This window comes from Carcharhinus amblyrhynchos, chromosome 2, assembly GCF_965287045.1.
Source record: "Carcharhinus amblyrhynchos chromosome 2, sCarAmb.v2.hapA, whole genome shotgun sequence".
In the NCBI taxonomy this organism is placed as follows: Eukaryota; Metazoa; Chordata; class Chondrichthyes; order Carcharhiniformes; family Carcharhinidae; genus Carcharhinus; species Carcharhinus amblyrhynchos.
The window spans coordinates 107,175,054-107,192,466 of NC_137325.1; the positions used below are offsets into that span (position 1 = coordinate 107,175,054).

At 39.5% G+C, this 17,413-nt stretch overlaps 1 protein-coding gene across 5 annotated transcripts in view; it reads left to right on the plus strand.

The window, feature by feature from the left end:
* adam22 (ADAM metallopeptidase domain 22) overlaps positions 1 to 17,115 on the plus strand; it is a 290,976-nt gene extending 273,861 nt beyond the window's left edge. For all 5 annotated transcript variants that reach the window (XM_080210663.1, XM_080210672.1, XM_080210680.1 and 2 more), the window contains 2 exons: positions 6,243 to 6,366; positions 10,881 to 17,115. In XM_080210663.1, the coding sequence (XP_080066789.1) occupies positions 6,243 to 6,366; positions 10,881 to 10,901 (145 nt within the window). In that variant the 3' untranslated portion in view covers positions 10,902 to 17,115. The remainder of the gene's footprint in view (positions 1 to 6,242; positions 6,367 to 10,880) is intronic.
* Positions 17,116 to 17,413: the final 298 nt, after the last annotated feature.

Below are 17,413 nucleotides of genomic sequence, written 5' to 3' on the forward strand. Positions count from 1 at the left end.
TGCATTCTTGTAATTTTGTTTATGGTTATGAGTTAGGGGAGTAAAGTAAATATGGGTTACATCTTCAACAACAGGAAAAGTGGAATTATGCATTTCAGTTTCTCTTACTCAATCCAAGTTTGGAATTGAAAGGAAAACCTCTATTGAACTAAAGCTCCAGTTTTAAAAAAAATTGCTATCAAGTTAAAGATGGACCATTTTAAGCTCTGTAATAGCTACGGTTGTTAGCTCCATTACACTTGAATATCAATGCCATATTAATTAATAAGCCAAATTAATCTCACATATCAGAAAGTCGGTTTCACAACTAGAAACTTACAAATCGCTTAGCTATGTACTTTCTCTCCATGTGCTGCGTGTTAGATATTGAACTGTGTGGATCCTGATACAGTGATGCATGTACTGTAACACACTGCTGATTGTGAGTCTGTGGATCATCACTAGCTGTCATGTGGAATGGCTGCCTAGTAACCCCGCTTCTACCCCAACCATTCACTACTTTACATTGAGGCCTGCTGTTACTTTCTTCACTGTAAAGAGTGCAAAGCTGACAGGACCATGTACATTTAAAAAAATCTCTTCAGTTAATTATACAGTAATTTGGGAAATAATTGTCAAATATTTATTATTTAAATATGTTGGAAACCACACAGTACTGTTGACAGCTAAATTGAATTATTTTACTGTATATCTAAAATGAAAACTTCTGCTTCCAACGTACTAAACCTGACTCCAGATATATTCCAGTGGCAAGAGAGTATATTTCTAACACTAGTTCTTTTTTCAGATGGAAAGCTCTACAAGCCCACATTTAGTAGCTTGTAGCAGCTATAATTGACTACAGAGACCTGTGTAAACATTAACAGTTACGGTTGGTGTGAACCCTGTACCCTCACCAGGTTGTAGTCCAATGTCTTTGGTCCTTGCAGTGCTTAAAGGTTCCTGCAACTTTTACTCATTGCTGTGTTGAATCAGTACAATTAAAAGCTAGTTACACCAATGATTGGGATGGTAGAATGACGGCAGCATCTCACTGCTGTCTCCTATTGACACATAGTTGACATTATGGGCTGCCAGTCCAGTGCAGCCTGTACAGGATCATGCTGCATGTGGAATTACAACCAAACACTGAGGAGCCAAAGACAAAAATTGTTCATTTTTGACATTTTAGTAGCTCTCATAAATGAACAGCTGAAAAGGATTCTTGACATTTTTTCTCTGGGTTTGTCTTGAAGAGGGTAGAATTAAAAGATGCATGTCGCACAGTTGATTAACTAGTTTTAATTACTCTGTACAGGTTATCCATTTTAACAAATATTGATTACTATCTTTCAGCTAACTTACATTATTTTAATGAGACACGTTCTCATTTGCACCAATCCTACTGATTATGTGGTTGTCCTTGGGCCACGCCAACACTGCGCTGTCCCCTGTGTGATACAGAAACATAGAACAGTTATGGCCCAGAAGGAGGCCAATCTTGGTTAGGGAAGTTGGTGCCAGGCTGTAGTGGAAGAACAGGAACACAGACCCTGAAGATTCATCATAGAAAACAGTGATCTGTCCAAAGAAATAATTTATCTTGGTTCTTAAGTAAAACATTTTCAATTCTTAAAAAATTGAAGTATAATTTTGTGGTGTTCGTGTTATTACCTCTGTATCATTCATGCTTGTGGAGAGATGATTCCTTTTCATGACCAGCATCCTACCTAGTTGCCATATCACATCAACCAAGTTCAGTACAAGATTTGTACAATCTGAGATATCCATGTGATTGCTCAAGAGATGCAGGAGAAGCAGGGCCCATTTAATAAATATCATGTTAGTTTTACCCAAAAGACTGCATCAGAAGGATAACATTTCACATGCTGCTCCAAGGATGAAACAAAAGCCTGTTGTTGAGGGCTAATAGCATAACAACAATGCAAAATCCTTGAAAATATTCCATCCCATCAGCTGAATCATCCACAAAATGCTAATTCATTTCAACTCAGAATCTTGGTTGTAAAGTGACCTTAAATTCATATTTAAGGAGACAGTATTCCTTACAAAAAGTTGGTTCATTAAGACAGCAGTCGGAGCGTTTGAGTGCCACTAATGAGTTCAGATCCTAGAGTTGTCCATCACTGGGACAATAGGAGGAATTTTATCTGCTTACAGCTGCTCGGCTCGATGCAGCAGAGGCAAAACAAGACGTCCCATCTCCGAGAGGTGAGAAATGTGCTTTTATCTTCCCCCGCTTTTAGACCCAATACAGAAACTTGCAGCTCTTAAAAAAGCTCTTGGCATGTATATTCATTGGCTGCCCCTCACTGGCCCTAGGCCATGAATTTTCAACCAGATATCGTGGGACTACAGTTACAGATAGGTGTCACAGCATCCCTTTCCTGAATTCAATGATCCAGTAACATGTCCATTTTCTGAGGCCAGCCAGCAAATTAGCAGATTTATTAAAGTCACTTTCACAACTTGCAGTGGTGGAATTCGATCTCCTTGGGAATGATTTTTTAACCCCTGCCTGCCCAGCAAGCTACCTTAAAAATGCAGATGTGGCTCCAACAACATAATCAACTACAAAAGCACAGTGGAACAGTGGTTAGCATTGCTGCCTCACAGTGCCAGGCACCTGAGTTCGATTCCCTGCTTGGGTCACTGTCTGTATGGAGTTTGCACGTTCTCCCCATCTCTGTCTGGGTTTCCTCCGAGCTCTCTAGTTTCCTCCCACAGTCCAAAGATGTGCGGGTTAGGTGGATTGGCCATACTAAATTGCCCCTTAGTGTCAGGGGACTAGCTAGGGTAAATGCATGGGGTTACGGGGATAGAGCCTGGGTGGGATTGTGGTTGTGCAGACTTGATGGATCAAATGGCCTCCTTTGGCACTGTAAAGATTCTAATTACCTGAGGCCTATTTAATAAGGCCACCAAGTCATCCCCATTAGCCCAATCTGCAGACGGAGTACCAGGAACTATATCCTTCTGTTCCCCTGCGAGGCAGAATCCTACCCCACCTTGCTGACCAACCAATTAACCAGCTGCTTCAACCCTCCTTCCATCTCCATTCACCTACGCAACTCCTAAAATGCATTTTGTAATCTCTTTGTTAATTAGCTACCTGGAGTCCCAGCACTCTTTCTATGCACATTACTAGAGCCATATGTTATCCTAGCTTATTATTTGGAGACTGGTTCTGCCCATCACCCTCTGTGGTGACAATAAGAGGGGGGAAACATTATATTTCATTGTTAATTTTAAAAAATCAATATAGTTTACAGTAACTGATTAAAATTCATAAGTCCTCAGAAAATAAAGGAGTAGATTTTAATCTCTTCCTGGGTGGAGCAGATTGCCCATCCCTTGTCAAACCCAACCTACTTTGAATGCATTGATTTTGGCTGGTGAAAATTCACAAATCTCTTATTATTTCCACCTTGCTAATCTTCTAAATTCCATTTCTTGAAAGGAAGGCAGGCAGTAAACACTCATCGCATGCTTCTACCAGTGATTCTTCGCCTGTCTCCTGGGAGGTCAGTGGGTAGAATTCTAACTGCCAAGGGAAGTCAGGCTTAGTACAGGGTTTTGTCCCTCCCCGAAAAGCAGTTTCAGGATCACCAATGGGACATGATCCCACCTACTCCTGGACATGATGTGGGTGGGTTTGCAGGCTTAGCAAAGAAACCCTGTGCAGTTGTTGGGAAAACTCATCATGACCTACAGCAGGTAATTAACTTTCAATTTAACCCAGTATTCCTGGCATTAACAGCCAGCACACTGGTTTCCCAAGCTCTCCGCATCTTGCCAGGGTCAACATGGCAAGAACACAGCTGAAAAACCTTCAAACAGTGAAACTTTATAACTGCTGCCATACTTTAGGTCAGAGACTGGCGCACACAGCGCTTTTTCCTGAGGGAGTATTTTCACTGCTTGACTGGCAATTTCCAACATTTTGAAAGCCAGTTCACCTGACTTAGACTTGCTTAGCTTGATCTACACTTGTCCATTGTCAGCCATCACTGTGGTATAGGAGCCATTTATGCAGCTCCACTGTACACCTCTGATGCATAAAGAGAGGAGCAGCAACATCAAGAACAGCAGCAGGAGCAACAGGAATTGCCTTCCCTTCAGTTATTCTGCAGGGCAGATAGGATGTTCACAGAAATCCAGCTTGAAGGAGGCAAGCCTCCCAACAGGGTCTGCAGGCAGGGGATCAACTCTCTCGACGTGCGTGAGTGTCAATGCCTTCAAAGCTCTTTGGGGGAGTTGGGGGGGGGAACACCTGAGTATCTCACTCAGCTTTGTTGCCCTCAGGAGGTCCTTGAACCTCTTAGTGCAAAATCTACAGGTTAAAGAGGCGACACTCCCTTCACTTCTTCGACCACTTTCATCCACACCTACTTAGGTGGAGAAGTTGACCTCTGACTCCCATCCTTGGCAAACATCACCTCACTTCAGCCCTCAGATTTCGCAGTAGGACCACTAGGTAGAAGTCGAGATGGTTTTGATGGGGGGGGAGAGGATTGTTTAAACCACAGGAATCAACATACAGTTGTTCAGCTGTTTGAATCCTGCTGAGATCCTTTAAATAGAAACCCTTCCTTTCTCTGGCTTGGCACATCATCATGCTGACCTGCTTTGATTAGTTGGGAACTGGAATGCTAATGTTGTGATTTAATTAAAGAACCATGGTAAATCCCACTTCAAATTAAGTCAAATGGTTTCCCAACCCTTTATCAACCTTCCCACTGCGTGCAGTTCAGCTTTGTTAAGATTCTGCTCAGTGGTTCTATGAGAGCATCCTGGAGATGACCATATGTCTCTCTTTCTAACACTCCTCCACTCTCCCCACTCCATTACTTCACCAAAGATGTGCCTATTCTACTCTTGGCGTATCCCCCAAACTACACTCACCTTATGCAGCAGCACATTGCTGTTCAATAGTGTTCCATAAAATGGACATAAAGGAAAGCAGCAGCTTTCAATGGGTTGCACCATTCAGTGCACCATAAACAGCAGCCTCCATTTATAAAGCATTTTCCATGTAGAAAATGTCTCAAAATGCTTCACAAAGGTTAGTGGAAAAAGATTGCCAATGCAGAGGCAAGGAATGTAGTATTGGGAAGGGTGATCAAAAACATGATCAAGGAGGGTTCAATTCGAAGCAACATTAAACAGCAAAAGAATGAAGAGACAGATTGGTTAAGGGAAGGAATTCCAGAGTGTGCAACTCAAAGCATGGCCACAAAAGGACTAGGGAAGCTCAGCATCATTATAAATGTGATTGATGGTAAAAACTTAAACAGTTTAAATTTTTTGAAACAACATTTGAAGAAAGCCTGTGCTAATAAAGAGGCATACTGTCTTGCTATTTTCACACCATTGCCAAATTTTCTTCATCAGCTACTTCCAGGTGAAATAATAGCTGTCAAGCAATTTAATACTAAGCATAATGCTACCAATGCTGCTTGTTTTGGTTTTTGTTGGATACTTTTATGCATTCATACATTTCTTTTGCAATTCAAGCTTTTCTTTTGCATCAGTTCCTTTGTCTTGTCTTGAACCCATGCCTGCAGTGGTTGTGTCTGCAGTGTTTGATGCTTGCTTGATTCACTTATCCATAGACGGAACTTCTTGTTTTCAGTCTTACCTTCTGAGTAACACAGGTTGGTCTTTGCCAGATGCATGTAAGCAAAATGATCTTGAATTTTTCCCTCCTTGCATTATCTAATATGAATGTCAAATGTTTAGCAATCAGCCAGATGTATGCTGTACCAGCCTGGTCTTTAATGGTGTAACACAACAATTTTGCCTTTCTGTAGTATCCTGTGTCACAAAACATTCCTTGATTACAGGCAATTTATGCCTAAGCTGATTTGGCTGTGCATCACCATCAGATATAGGGGAGTGTTGCTGGTTTGACTTGCCCTTGCTGCAGGGAAGCATCTCGCCTCCACTTGGTAATTTCCTGACAGACCAGCCAAGATCAGCAACCTACCACATCATTGTAAGTGCCAATGCATCTGATAACAAATGCATTGTCAACAGGCTGTCTTGGGATTCCACCCTTTTGATCATGTAATCATTGTGGCATAATTGTCACAAAAATCAAGAGGGAAAAAGAATCCCCTTGCAAATTATTCTGGATAACTATAACTAAACTATACCAGCACTGATACAGATTTAGTACTCTGGCTGTCAATCACTCTAGGATGTCATAGGCTGTGTTGATTTTTGGTTTTTCATCTTAGGACTTTGTCTCCTTCCAAGTCACATTCTTCATCCAATGGGTCCATTGCTTCTAGTAGGAAATGCCCATACCCAATGCCTCCTCTTCCGGATGAAGAGGCAAAAGTTGGTCGACAAAGTGCACGGGTAAGTAGGCTGTCAGGGGATGTAAAGGGACAATCAGTTTCTGTCATGAAGATTTGAATAGCCTTGGGTTAAGGTAGATACCTAAATAATTTATTTGGTCTTGGCTTATTATTTGGAGCAGCAAATTGGCATGAAATATTGCAATAAACACCCACAGATACCTGCAATCAACATCATTTATTTCCTGAGTGTCATTGTTTTGTATAAATAGCTCCAGAAAGAGTAACATGCTCATTTCTGAGTGGATCTGACTAATGATAACTCACTTTCTGCAACAAGTTAATTGCTCTAACCATCAGTAAGACTATGTTTGCTGTATTGTAAACTACAAACAAATGAATGTCAAGTTGAGGGTTCCCAATCCATATCTTCTGCCTTGATTTTGCTACATGGCAGTATGAAGAGACAGGACTCAGGCCTATCTCAGCTGGAATAGGGAAATTGAACTCTAGGGTGCTGATATTATTCTGAACCACACCCTAGTTGTCTACCTAAATGAGCTAATTGGCATCTTACAAGCTGTCTGATGAAAATAAATTCCCTCATGTATATTTATGTTAAATCTCTGAGCACCCCCCCCCCCCCCCCCGCCCCCGACTTCCCACTTTTAAAAAAGATCAAATTCTGTTTTGCAAGTTCCAATTCTAACCCTTCTGGTACATGCATAAATGAAGAGAACCAGAGGTAAGAGATGAGAAAGATTTTCTTCCTGAAATGTTTTTATTCAGACAAAAAGGTGGCAAAATGTTTCGCCATCTAAGAGCATAATATTTGGTTTAATAAATCACTATTTTTTTATGAACTGTTTATGCAAAAATATGCAAAAATTACATCAGAATTCATTATTCTTCTGTCAATACCTTTACAAAATATAAAAAAAAATTGTGGTGATTGTACCTTTAAGGGCAAAACAGCAGAAGTGGGTCACCTGGTTTGAGGGATCAATTGGAATTGAGAGTGGGTTATCACCCCAGAGGGTAGAGCTCTCTTTTGGGCTGAAAGCATGTAGAAGACATGTAGGGCCTGGGCGGCCTCTGTACAGTTTTTTCTTGTAATAAATACCCATTGCATTCCTGATGAAGTCTATGAACTTATATCATTATATTGGCGACGAGGGCAGGATGGATTATGGGGACACTGCCTCTGGCCGGAGACGCATGAGGAGTGAGATATTGCCGGACCCTAAGGGAAAGATGCAGAGCAAATCTCAATTATCCGGTCGAGTCAGAAGTTTAGAAACATATAAAATAAAAAAAAGAGAAAATAACCTTCAGAAGCAAGAGCTATGATTTTGTATTTAAGAAATGTGGAACTTAAGTTTTAAAAAGGACAAACAGTTGCCACAATTTTTTTTTCTTAAAAAGAACACAGAGTACATAGAGCAGTACTTTGAGTGAAAAAATAAAGCCTCAAGGAATTATAGCTTGGTTTCCAGAGTGCGGGAAAGTATGAAGGCTGAGATTTCTGGGCTCCCGATCCAAGCAGAGCCAATGGGTGTGTTGGGGAGGGGGCAGTTCTGCAGTTCTAAAGTTAAGTCCTCAAGCTGTTCACAGCCCCTTGGACCTTGAGAGCACTGGATTTTGCAGTAAAATTGACAGAAAAAAACCTGGCACATCGATAAAGAATGGACTCACCAAATGGTCAGCAAGGAAAAGCTGCAGAGATTGCTGAGAGAGCTTTCTGTTGGTAAAAAGAAGTTTTAGAAGTTCAAAGGAGGACCTGCAAGGTTTGCGCCAAAACTCCAAAAGCTTTGGAAAAGCACATAGAGAGAACCAACAGCTACTGACAGTTAAAAAAATATATACTTCATAGAATCCTTACAGTGCAGAAGAAGGCCATTCAGCCCATTGAGTCTGCTCCAACCCCACACATTTACCCCACCCATCCCCCTAACCTACACATTCAGGGGGACACTAAGGAGCAATTTAGCATGGCCAGTCAACCTAACCTGCACATCTTTGGATCGTGGGAGGAAGCCAGAGCACCTGAAGACATGGGGAGAATGTGCAAACTCCACATAGACAGTGACCCAAGCTGGAAATCGAACCCAGATCCCTGGAGCTGTGAGACAGCAGTGCTAACTGCTGTGCCACCGTGCCATTGATAGTCTTAAAGCAGCATTGTATTTAAAGACTTAATGCATTTAAAGTGATAATACATTTAAAATGGCAATGAAGTTTAAAGCAGCAACCATGAGAAGAAACAGAGGGCAATGGACAAGAAAATTGAAGAAGATCCCAAATAGAGGTCAACTCTCAAAAAAAGTCCATTAGCAACAAAGACTTCAGGGAAGAGGCAATGGAAGACCCCAGAAAGAGGGCACTGACAAAGCCCCCAGAAGGAGGGCACTGAAAAACCCTACAAGGACAATGAAAAATCTCAGAAGGACGACAATGAGAAACAATAAATGACCAAATGAAGATCAATGAGAGATTTGCAGAATGGAAACAAGACAATATTTCTTCAGAGACAGACCCGAGTGAAGAAGCCAAGTAAGGGTTTAGCTGAAGTTAAGACAAGTAGAAATGAAGATGCCATTTGTGAAATGTATATGCCTAGTAGGAACATGATGGATTCATTTTGGAAGAAATGCAGAAATTGAAGACTTCAAAAGTATCCAGGAAGTATTGAATATTCTGAATATATTGAATATAGAAGAGGAATCAGCAAAAAGAATGAAATATCTAGAGAAGACATTAAAGTAGCAAGATGGAATGAATGATAGAAAACTTGGAAAAATGTTGCAAATATCGACAAAATGGAGTGAAGAAGGAGAAATTTATGAGATAATGTAGAATAAGCTGAACTCTGTGAAAAAGCAACTAAGAAATAAGAACAAGTCCAATGAATAATTGAACCAGGAGAATAAAAGCTTGAGGAAAGGAAGTTTGACGATCAGAATTTAACTAAGGAGGTAAATACATTGAGATTGACAGCAGAATCAGTAATTCAGATGGAGAAAGAATCTGAGATTATGTGCCAGAAGAAGATTTCTAAAATTGTCACGACTGGAAATGCAGCAAGCCTGTATGCAAGAGTTCCACGCAAGACTGTATTTGGAACTGTATGTAGTTAAAGCACACCAATAAAAGTGCTTATGTTTGGGCGCATAAGCCATCAAGAAATGTTTTTGAAGCTGTAAGCACCAAAGTGCCTGATTGATCTGTTATAGACATCACTGATATTTCTTTGGAAGCAAGTTATAACGAATAGCCTATGCCATTATTTGCAGCTCCTGTTAATATTGATCTTGTGGGAGCATCTCAAACAACAGAATTATGCCATTTACAAAAGGTAACAATCTGGTGAACTGGTGTGACGACGATAATCTCTCCCTCAATGTCAGCAAAATGAAGGAGAAAGTCATTGTCTTAAGGAAGCACAGTAGAGGACATGCCCTTGTCTACTTCAGCGAAGATGATGTAGCAATGATTGAGAGCTTCAAGTATCTAGGTGTTCAGATCACCAACAACCTGCCCTGGTCCCTCCATGCCAGCGCTATAGTTAAGAAACCACACCAACACCTCTACTTTCTCAGGAGACTAAGGAAATTTGGCATGTCCACTATGACTATTACCAACATTTACAGATGCACCATAGAAATCATTCATTCTGGTTGTATCACAGCTTGGTATGGCTCCTGCTCTGTCCAAGACCACAAGAGACTGTAAAGGGTCGTAAACGAAGTCCAGTCCATCACACAAATCAGTCTCCTATCCATTGATTCTGTCTACACTTCCCGCTGCTTCGGAAAAGCAACCAAGGATCCCATGCATCCTGGACATACAATATTCTCTCTTCCACTTTGTTCCATCAGGAAGAAGATTCAAAAGTCTGAGGTAATGTACCAACCAACTCAAGAACAGCTTCTCTGCTGCTATCCGTCTTTTGAATGGACTTACCTCGTATTAAGTTGATCTTTCTCAGCAACCTAGCTATGACTGTAACACTACATTCTGCACTCTTCTTTCCTCCTCTGTATAGGCTGCTTTGTATTGTGCTCAAGAAACAACACTTATCACTGCAGATGAATACATGTGACAATAAATCAAATCAAAGACTGAGCTGTTTCATTTGTCTATGAAGTGCTAAGTGTACTTGCACAACTGCATACATGTGTAAGACTCATAAATGATACTATGTATCCTATTAATCTTTAAATCACATTAAAAAAATTTTTTGGTGTGTTATTGTAAAACTGTGTGGTCATTAATTTTAGTCACGATGATTCAACTTGAAGAAATAAGCGTATTTAAAATGCAAACCAGAATATGAGATCAGTGAAGCTTATTGTCTGGCTTTCTGAGTAGTAACATTACATTTGTTGGCCTGTTAAAGCATTGTCATTTTGAAAGATTTGAAATGCAGTTGAATTAGGAACTGAAAAGGGTCGAATTCATACAAATGAAATAGAATTTATGTAAATAAGCAAGTGTTGCCTTTTTGTCAAAAGATTATTAGTTTTTGTCTGAGTTGTAAAGCTTTGCTAAAATATATTTCTGTTTCTTCCACAGCTCTGGGAGACTTCCATTTAGACTTCTATTCAGTGGATCTGAGCTACTAAAGATTCCCATTTTCTTCCACTTTTATAACTGGCAGCCTTATGCCAATGTCTTTTAATTAATGGCTCTCTGGAGCCTCAGTGAGGTTTTTGGAAGATAGGAGTCGGAAGTACATACTTTGCTATCTTCAGAGAAAGGCCAGGGCTACTAAACAGAAAATACTGAGAAGACTCTGATTCATTGCTAATAAAACAATTGACATTCTATGATGAAGAGTCAGCATTCTTGTGGAAAATACAGCACTGATACAATGATCTGGGGATGAGAACTCATCCTGAAACAGACAATAAAAAAAAACTCGCCATTTATTCTCATTTGTTATGGTGCTTAGAACTGTGGAAGAAGATTGAGAGAAACCATTTTTCAACAAGGTTCAGTTGAACGCCCCTATGCACACACTGCAGTGAATAACACTGAATGCATGAATCCCTTCTGAAACCAATTCCATTAGTCTATAGCAAAGAAGTTGCTTGCAGAAACAAAAACAAATGTATGATTTTGCCAAAAGCTGCTTTGGTTTGAGCTGTATAACAGGATAAATGAAAACATTTGCATTTGTAAGGGGTTTTGTGAAAAGAAATGGTGTATGCAACTGAAGACCAGAAAGGTCTGTTTCTAATCATATCTTTGATACTTGCAGAAATGCTTGCTCTGAAAGTGTTTTGTAAATATGTACAGTTTTTCCACATTACCCGACAAACATCAACCAGTGAATGTTTGTCACGGTAAACTGAAACAAGGTCACTTCTGGCTTAATAATATAGTTAATCTGATTGATTTGGTGACTTGTACAAGGGTTGCATCTCTTTTAAACTGTGGCAAGTACAATTATCAATCATTTCCAGATAAGTAGGATGATAATTTTGTTTAATAGAGATCACCAGTAATCATAATTATTGTTCAAAGCGAGAACTTTTGGAATTTGAAATTCATGACTATGTATTGTACACATACAAGTAAAATTAGCAAAATAAATGTAAAATACCAAAAGTTAGACACTGTTATTGAACAAAGGGCCAGGGTGTGCCTTTACTGTTAGCCTCTTTTGGCCATACAATATAACTTTGCATCTAGGTATCATGTATTCATGCTGCAATTGTTCGATGAACATGATTGATGTTGTACAGCTAATCTAATATGCCTTACTCTCCAGCAGGCAATGTACTCAGCCCAGACGAATGAGTGATTTCCATAACTTCTCTTTTAATAAGAACAGTGACTAATTCCATCAGGAAAACCATCAGTGTATCTGCATCAGCTGGGGAAATATTCTAAACATTTATAAAGCATATCAACAGCAATGTTTCTTTCAGCTTTCTTCCTGTTTGTGAACCAGACATTGTGGCATCATTTATCACAAAAATCAGGTCTTTCTCTGAAACAGCTCAACTAACAATACATTGGCGAAAACTCAAAAAAAAAGAAAATTCTAATTTACGGAATATTATAGTTCAGGCAGAAATTATTCATATAAACAACTCTTTGACAGAACTGTCCACTTGATCTTACTACTCTGTCATTTCCCCTCCTCCTTCCTCTTTTGAAAGCTGATATAGATGCTTCCTCATGTGTTTTTTAACAGGGGATTCCAAGAAATTTCTGCACCATGTTTGCTCTCCTGATCTCTCCCATTGTTCTTTTCTGATATCTTAAATGGATGTCCTCTAAAACAGACTCACTGATTAATAGGAACAGTCCTTTCCTATTCACAATTATAAAACCTCTCATAATTTGTCAACAGATTCCCTCCCAACTTTCTTTATTCTAGTGAAATATCTAGCCCCTCTTTACTCTGCTATCTCTTTTGTAATTACTTCTGCACCCTATCCATTTTCAACAGTATTCTAATTGTGGCCTAATGAATGATTTGTGTTAAAACCATAAGGAAGAGGAACAGGAATAGGTCCACAGGCACCCTGAACCCTGCTCCGCCATTCAATATAGTCATGGCTGATTTGATATTCCTCATATCCACATTCCTGCCCTTTCCCTGTAACCCTTAATTCCCTTACTGATCAAAAATCTATCTCAGCCTTAAATACATACGAGGACTCTGCCCCCCACAGTTCTCTGTGGCAATGAGTTCCAAAGCCTCTCAACAGAGAAGAAATTCCTCCTCGTCTCTGTCTTATGTTGGTTATTAGGTTAGCATTATCTCACTGCTTTTGAACTCCATTGTTGTATTTTTAAATCACAAATTAAGATTAATGCTAGGTATATATTAACCTAAGATTGTCCACAGCAAGTGTACATGGTTTCAACTGAGGAAGTTCAAATGCTACAATTCTCTTAAGTCAGTTCGGTTACTAGACAAGACTATTGATTGATCTTGGATATGGGTGATGTTACTGGCAAAAGCCAATTTTTATTGCACTACAAACTGGCCTTCTTGAAACACTGCTGTGCTTGTGATAATGCTGCTCCTACAGACTGGAACGTTTTATCTTGAAGAGCCACAGGAATTCACAGGTATATTTCACTAACATTTCATTTTTGATCATTTACACAAGTTTTGCTTTCTCCAGGTTATCTTTACCAATCACAAAGGATTTGGACAAAGGGTCGCTCAGCCCTTGGTACCTCTAGACTCGACTATTTCATTGCTTTCCTCTCTGGCTCCCATCCTCATCCTTCTGAATCTTCAACTCATTTAAAAATCTGTTAACTTGTATTGTAGCCTGCACCAAGTCATGCTAACTTATTACTTCTGTCTTTGCTGATCGGCTGTTTGGCAGCATTTCAAATTAAAATTCTCATGTGCATTATCCATTTATTGCCTCACCTCTTCTCCATCTTTGTGCCTTCCTCCAATGTTTGCACTCAAGCATATTCCCCACCATGGTATCCTCCAACCCTTGCTACCTCAGGCTTCATCAGAACCTCTTCTGATGCCTCCCTACAGTCCCTGTCTCTTTGATGTGGGTTCTTTTGTGCATTATCTCTTATTTCACTCCACTACTGTTCGCTGTGTTTCAACTGTCTAGGCTGCATGCTGAGGAATACATTGCTTTAACCCCACTGAATCACCACCTCCCTCTCCTCTTTAAAACCGACCACTTTAACCAAGCTTTTGGCTACCCATCCTAACTTCTTATTTTTTTATTAATGACTCAATAGTGAACTGTTGTAACTAATAGCTGTTTATTTACAATCTTCATTTGACTCATTTGTGGGTAATTCTCTGTATGTGTGATATTTGTGCAAACTCACTGCTAATCTTGACTATCAATTCAGACAGGCAAGTGACTGAGTCAATCGCTGATTATTCTCCTATGAAATATTAAGCTAAGGATTTTGAATTGGTAAATTATGTAATTAGCCCCAAAATTCCTCAGGTCAGGATCCTGGCAGGTAAACTGGAATCACGGTTTAAGTAATTGTGCACTCTTGCACTGATATTTTGGGTCCCAGTGGAGACTGAGGAGCAGAAGCTCTTAAGGTGTGGAATGCCTAACCTCTAAATCCACCCCTGCTAACCATTTGTTAGGATCAGATGGGTACAACCAGATGTACACTGTTTTCAAAGTTGTTGTTCAATCTCCCATTGGTTATAGTGGATAACAAATTGAACTCTACATAGATTTCAGCTTCTCTAGTTTTACATAAAAAAGGATAGATACACAATTATCAGTAGTTTGAGCATTTTTTTAAAATTTCACATCATTTAGTAATAGTTATTTATTTGTCTGGTAGTATACTTCAGATTCTCATTGGCTCTATCATTGGGATCCCTTTGTTTTTTGAACCTATAGGTGTACCTTGGCCATATCAGATTGCTTCAGTTAAGTGTGATTCTAACGCTGTTACACTTTGACTGATTTGTTTTCAGGCTACAATGACAGAATTGCAATCTTTCTGCTCAGACTTTTTGATAGGTTTAATGAGATGGCAAAAAAGGGTCCAGAAATTCCTTAAGAACTGCTCCCATTCCACCACTGAATCTTCAGCAGATACACCATTGACAGTCAAACAATTATTCTGCTGCACTTCCAGTCATAGTGTGCATTGAGGGAGTACCTCCAGGGAAGTTCTAAAACATTTTTGTGATTTTTGATGTCCCCCATCAAGGATATTTTTATGTTTTTTTAAAGTTTGTGATCATCTCCATCTACAAAGAGAGTGTTAACATTTTCTAGAAAGTGAAGGTAATGGGGTTCATAATTTAATGTTAATTTAATTTTTAAGAGTAGACAGACGATTTCATTGATCGAAGCGCAAATATTGTGTCAGATATTCATACCATTCATTTGAGTTTTTGTTTAAAGAATTTGTCTCAAAATCAGTTTCATCAAAGCAGACAGAGTGGTCTGGGATCAATTGCAGCATTTGATTTTCATTGTCAGAGTCTTATTAAGGGGCACTTAGACCACTCACTGGTACAGGCTAAATACAGAGAATCAATCTTTCCACTATTGCTCAGATATGACAGTCAGCTGTAATCCTTGTATTGCACTGCATCACTGTTATCAATATGATGTGAATTTGTATATGTAGAATTAGTTAGCTTTGTAGATATTAAAATATGCCATTATATAACACAAAGTACATTTCTGTGAAACAATTAGAATGGCTAAAAGTTTCCATTTGATACTTATTTGTTATTACAGGGTATTGAAATGTATGATAAATTGTCCCTTCTATTTTCAGCTGCTCTCACTGTACTCTTTGCACCAATGCACCATACTGTAAAATATTGTTTGGAATTTACCATATATTCTGCATGTCAAAAAGGTAACAATGTCATGTCACCTTATAATTTATGAAATGCCTTTTTTGAAAATGAGATCAACTTCAATATTTGTCTTTGGCTGTAGTGTTGTAGATGCCATTGTAACGGGCCGGCTGTATGCTTATGTGATTGAGTGAAACAGTTGGCGTAACATTGTACAAAACTGTTCCCATTTACATTTATTCACTTAGTCCATTTTACACTACTTTCATATGCTTTTATGAAACAGTTATAGAATGTAGCACCAATTAAGGAATGTTACTTGCTGACCACATGTTGACCTAGGAAACAACTCATTTTCTTTGGCTGAATGTTAACCTTCAATTGACCATGTACATTATCACACTTGTATATAATGCGAAGTTTGAGATTAATTCTTATGTTTTTCTGAACCAATACTATTGTAATATATTATCTTAATAAAAATTTACTTCCAGTTAAATTGGATCCTACTGACTTCTCTGTTAATATTGTCTCTGAAATGAAATGCTGTTTTTATGTTGTTATTCAGTGAGTTACAAATGATGGACAAAGTTTCTAAACTTGCTGCCTATTTTAGAACTTGCCTGACATTAATGGCTGGATGTCAATGAAATATTACTGGATCTTCCACACCATTGTGGATATATAGATTAGCTTCTTACTGCTGTGTTGGAAGCAAGTAGTTAGCGATCACTTCTGGAGCTGAAACTTAGAATAAGCTGGGACATTGTCATTTATTTTATGGTCAGTCAAGCACAGTGTAACATACATATCACGATGTCCAATAGTGTCCCTTACTAGATTTGGAGTAAGGCCTCTAGCATTTACTGTGGTTTTCCCTGCAGCTTGACTATGACACCAGTTGCTGTAATAAATGTATTAAAATAATTCATTACACATTCCAGCAGCAACACAATCAGGCTCCAATACTGGTTATTAGGTGAGCAGCAGCAGTGTTTGAGGAAACAATTTTACTGGCCCATCACATTGGTCAATCAGCGGGTGAGCCGGTAAGCGCGAGAGGGGCTAAAATCTAGCTATGTGCCCGGTTTCTCACCTTCGCAATCTTATGAACCCCAATCTGACAGTAATCAGCAGGTAGAAGAGTAAGGTTAATATTTAAATTCTAATTTAAATATTAGGGAGCCCGGGAGGTAATTAAACTGGGCTCATGTAACAGTGTTGTAGGTGGCAGTCCTTACTGATAAGTATCATGTTTGGCCCCCACAATAGGAACCAGCCATGGCCTCACTGGTAGGATTAGAGGCTGCTGAACCTGGCATTGCCAGCCCTGGCAGTGCCCACCCAGCAATAGGTCATGCCAAGGGGAGGGGCTTAAAGAGAGGAATGCCTAAGGGGAGGGGCAGGACCTAAGGGGAGGCAGAGCTTTAGGAGCTGTGCGATCTTCAATGGAGGATTGCCAGGGCAGCAATCGACTGGGTGGGGGGAGAAAACGGGGCAGCAATCAGCCACGGATTTGGGGGGGGGCAATTGATTGGGGGTGTGATGTCTGCTGGTTAGTGGGAGTGAGATACTTCCCAGTGCACTAACTTTGTACAGTTAATGCATTGGGAGATCAGGAGCATGTGCACTGGAACCCGCTAGCAGTCAACTTCCTGACATGAATAAACTCTGGCCACTCCTGCTACTGGTGAGAATCACTTTTTGCCTCATTTTATTCTTATAAGATTTTAGTTTTTCTTTCACTGAAAGAACATGCCTGAAACTCTCCCATTTTCATGCTTGTTCGGCACTTAGAAATTTTTGGTAAGAT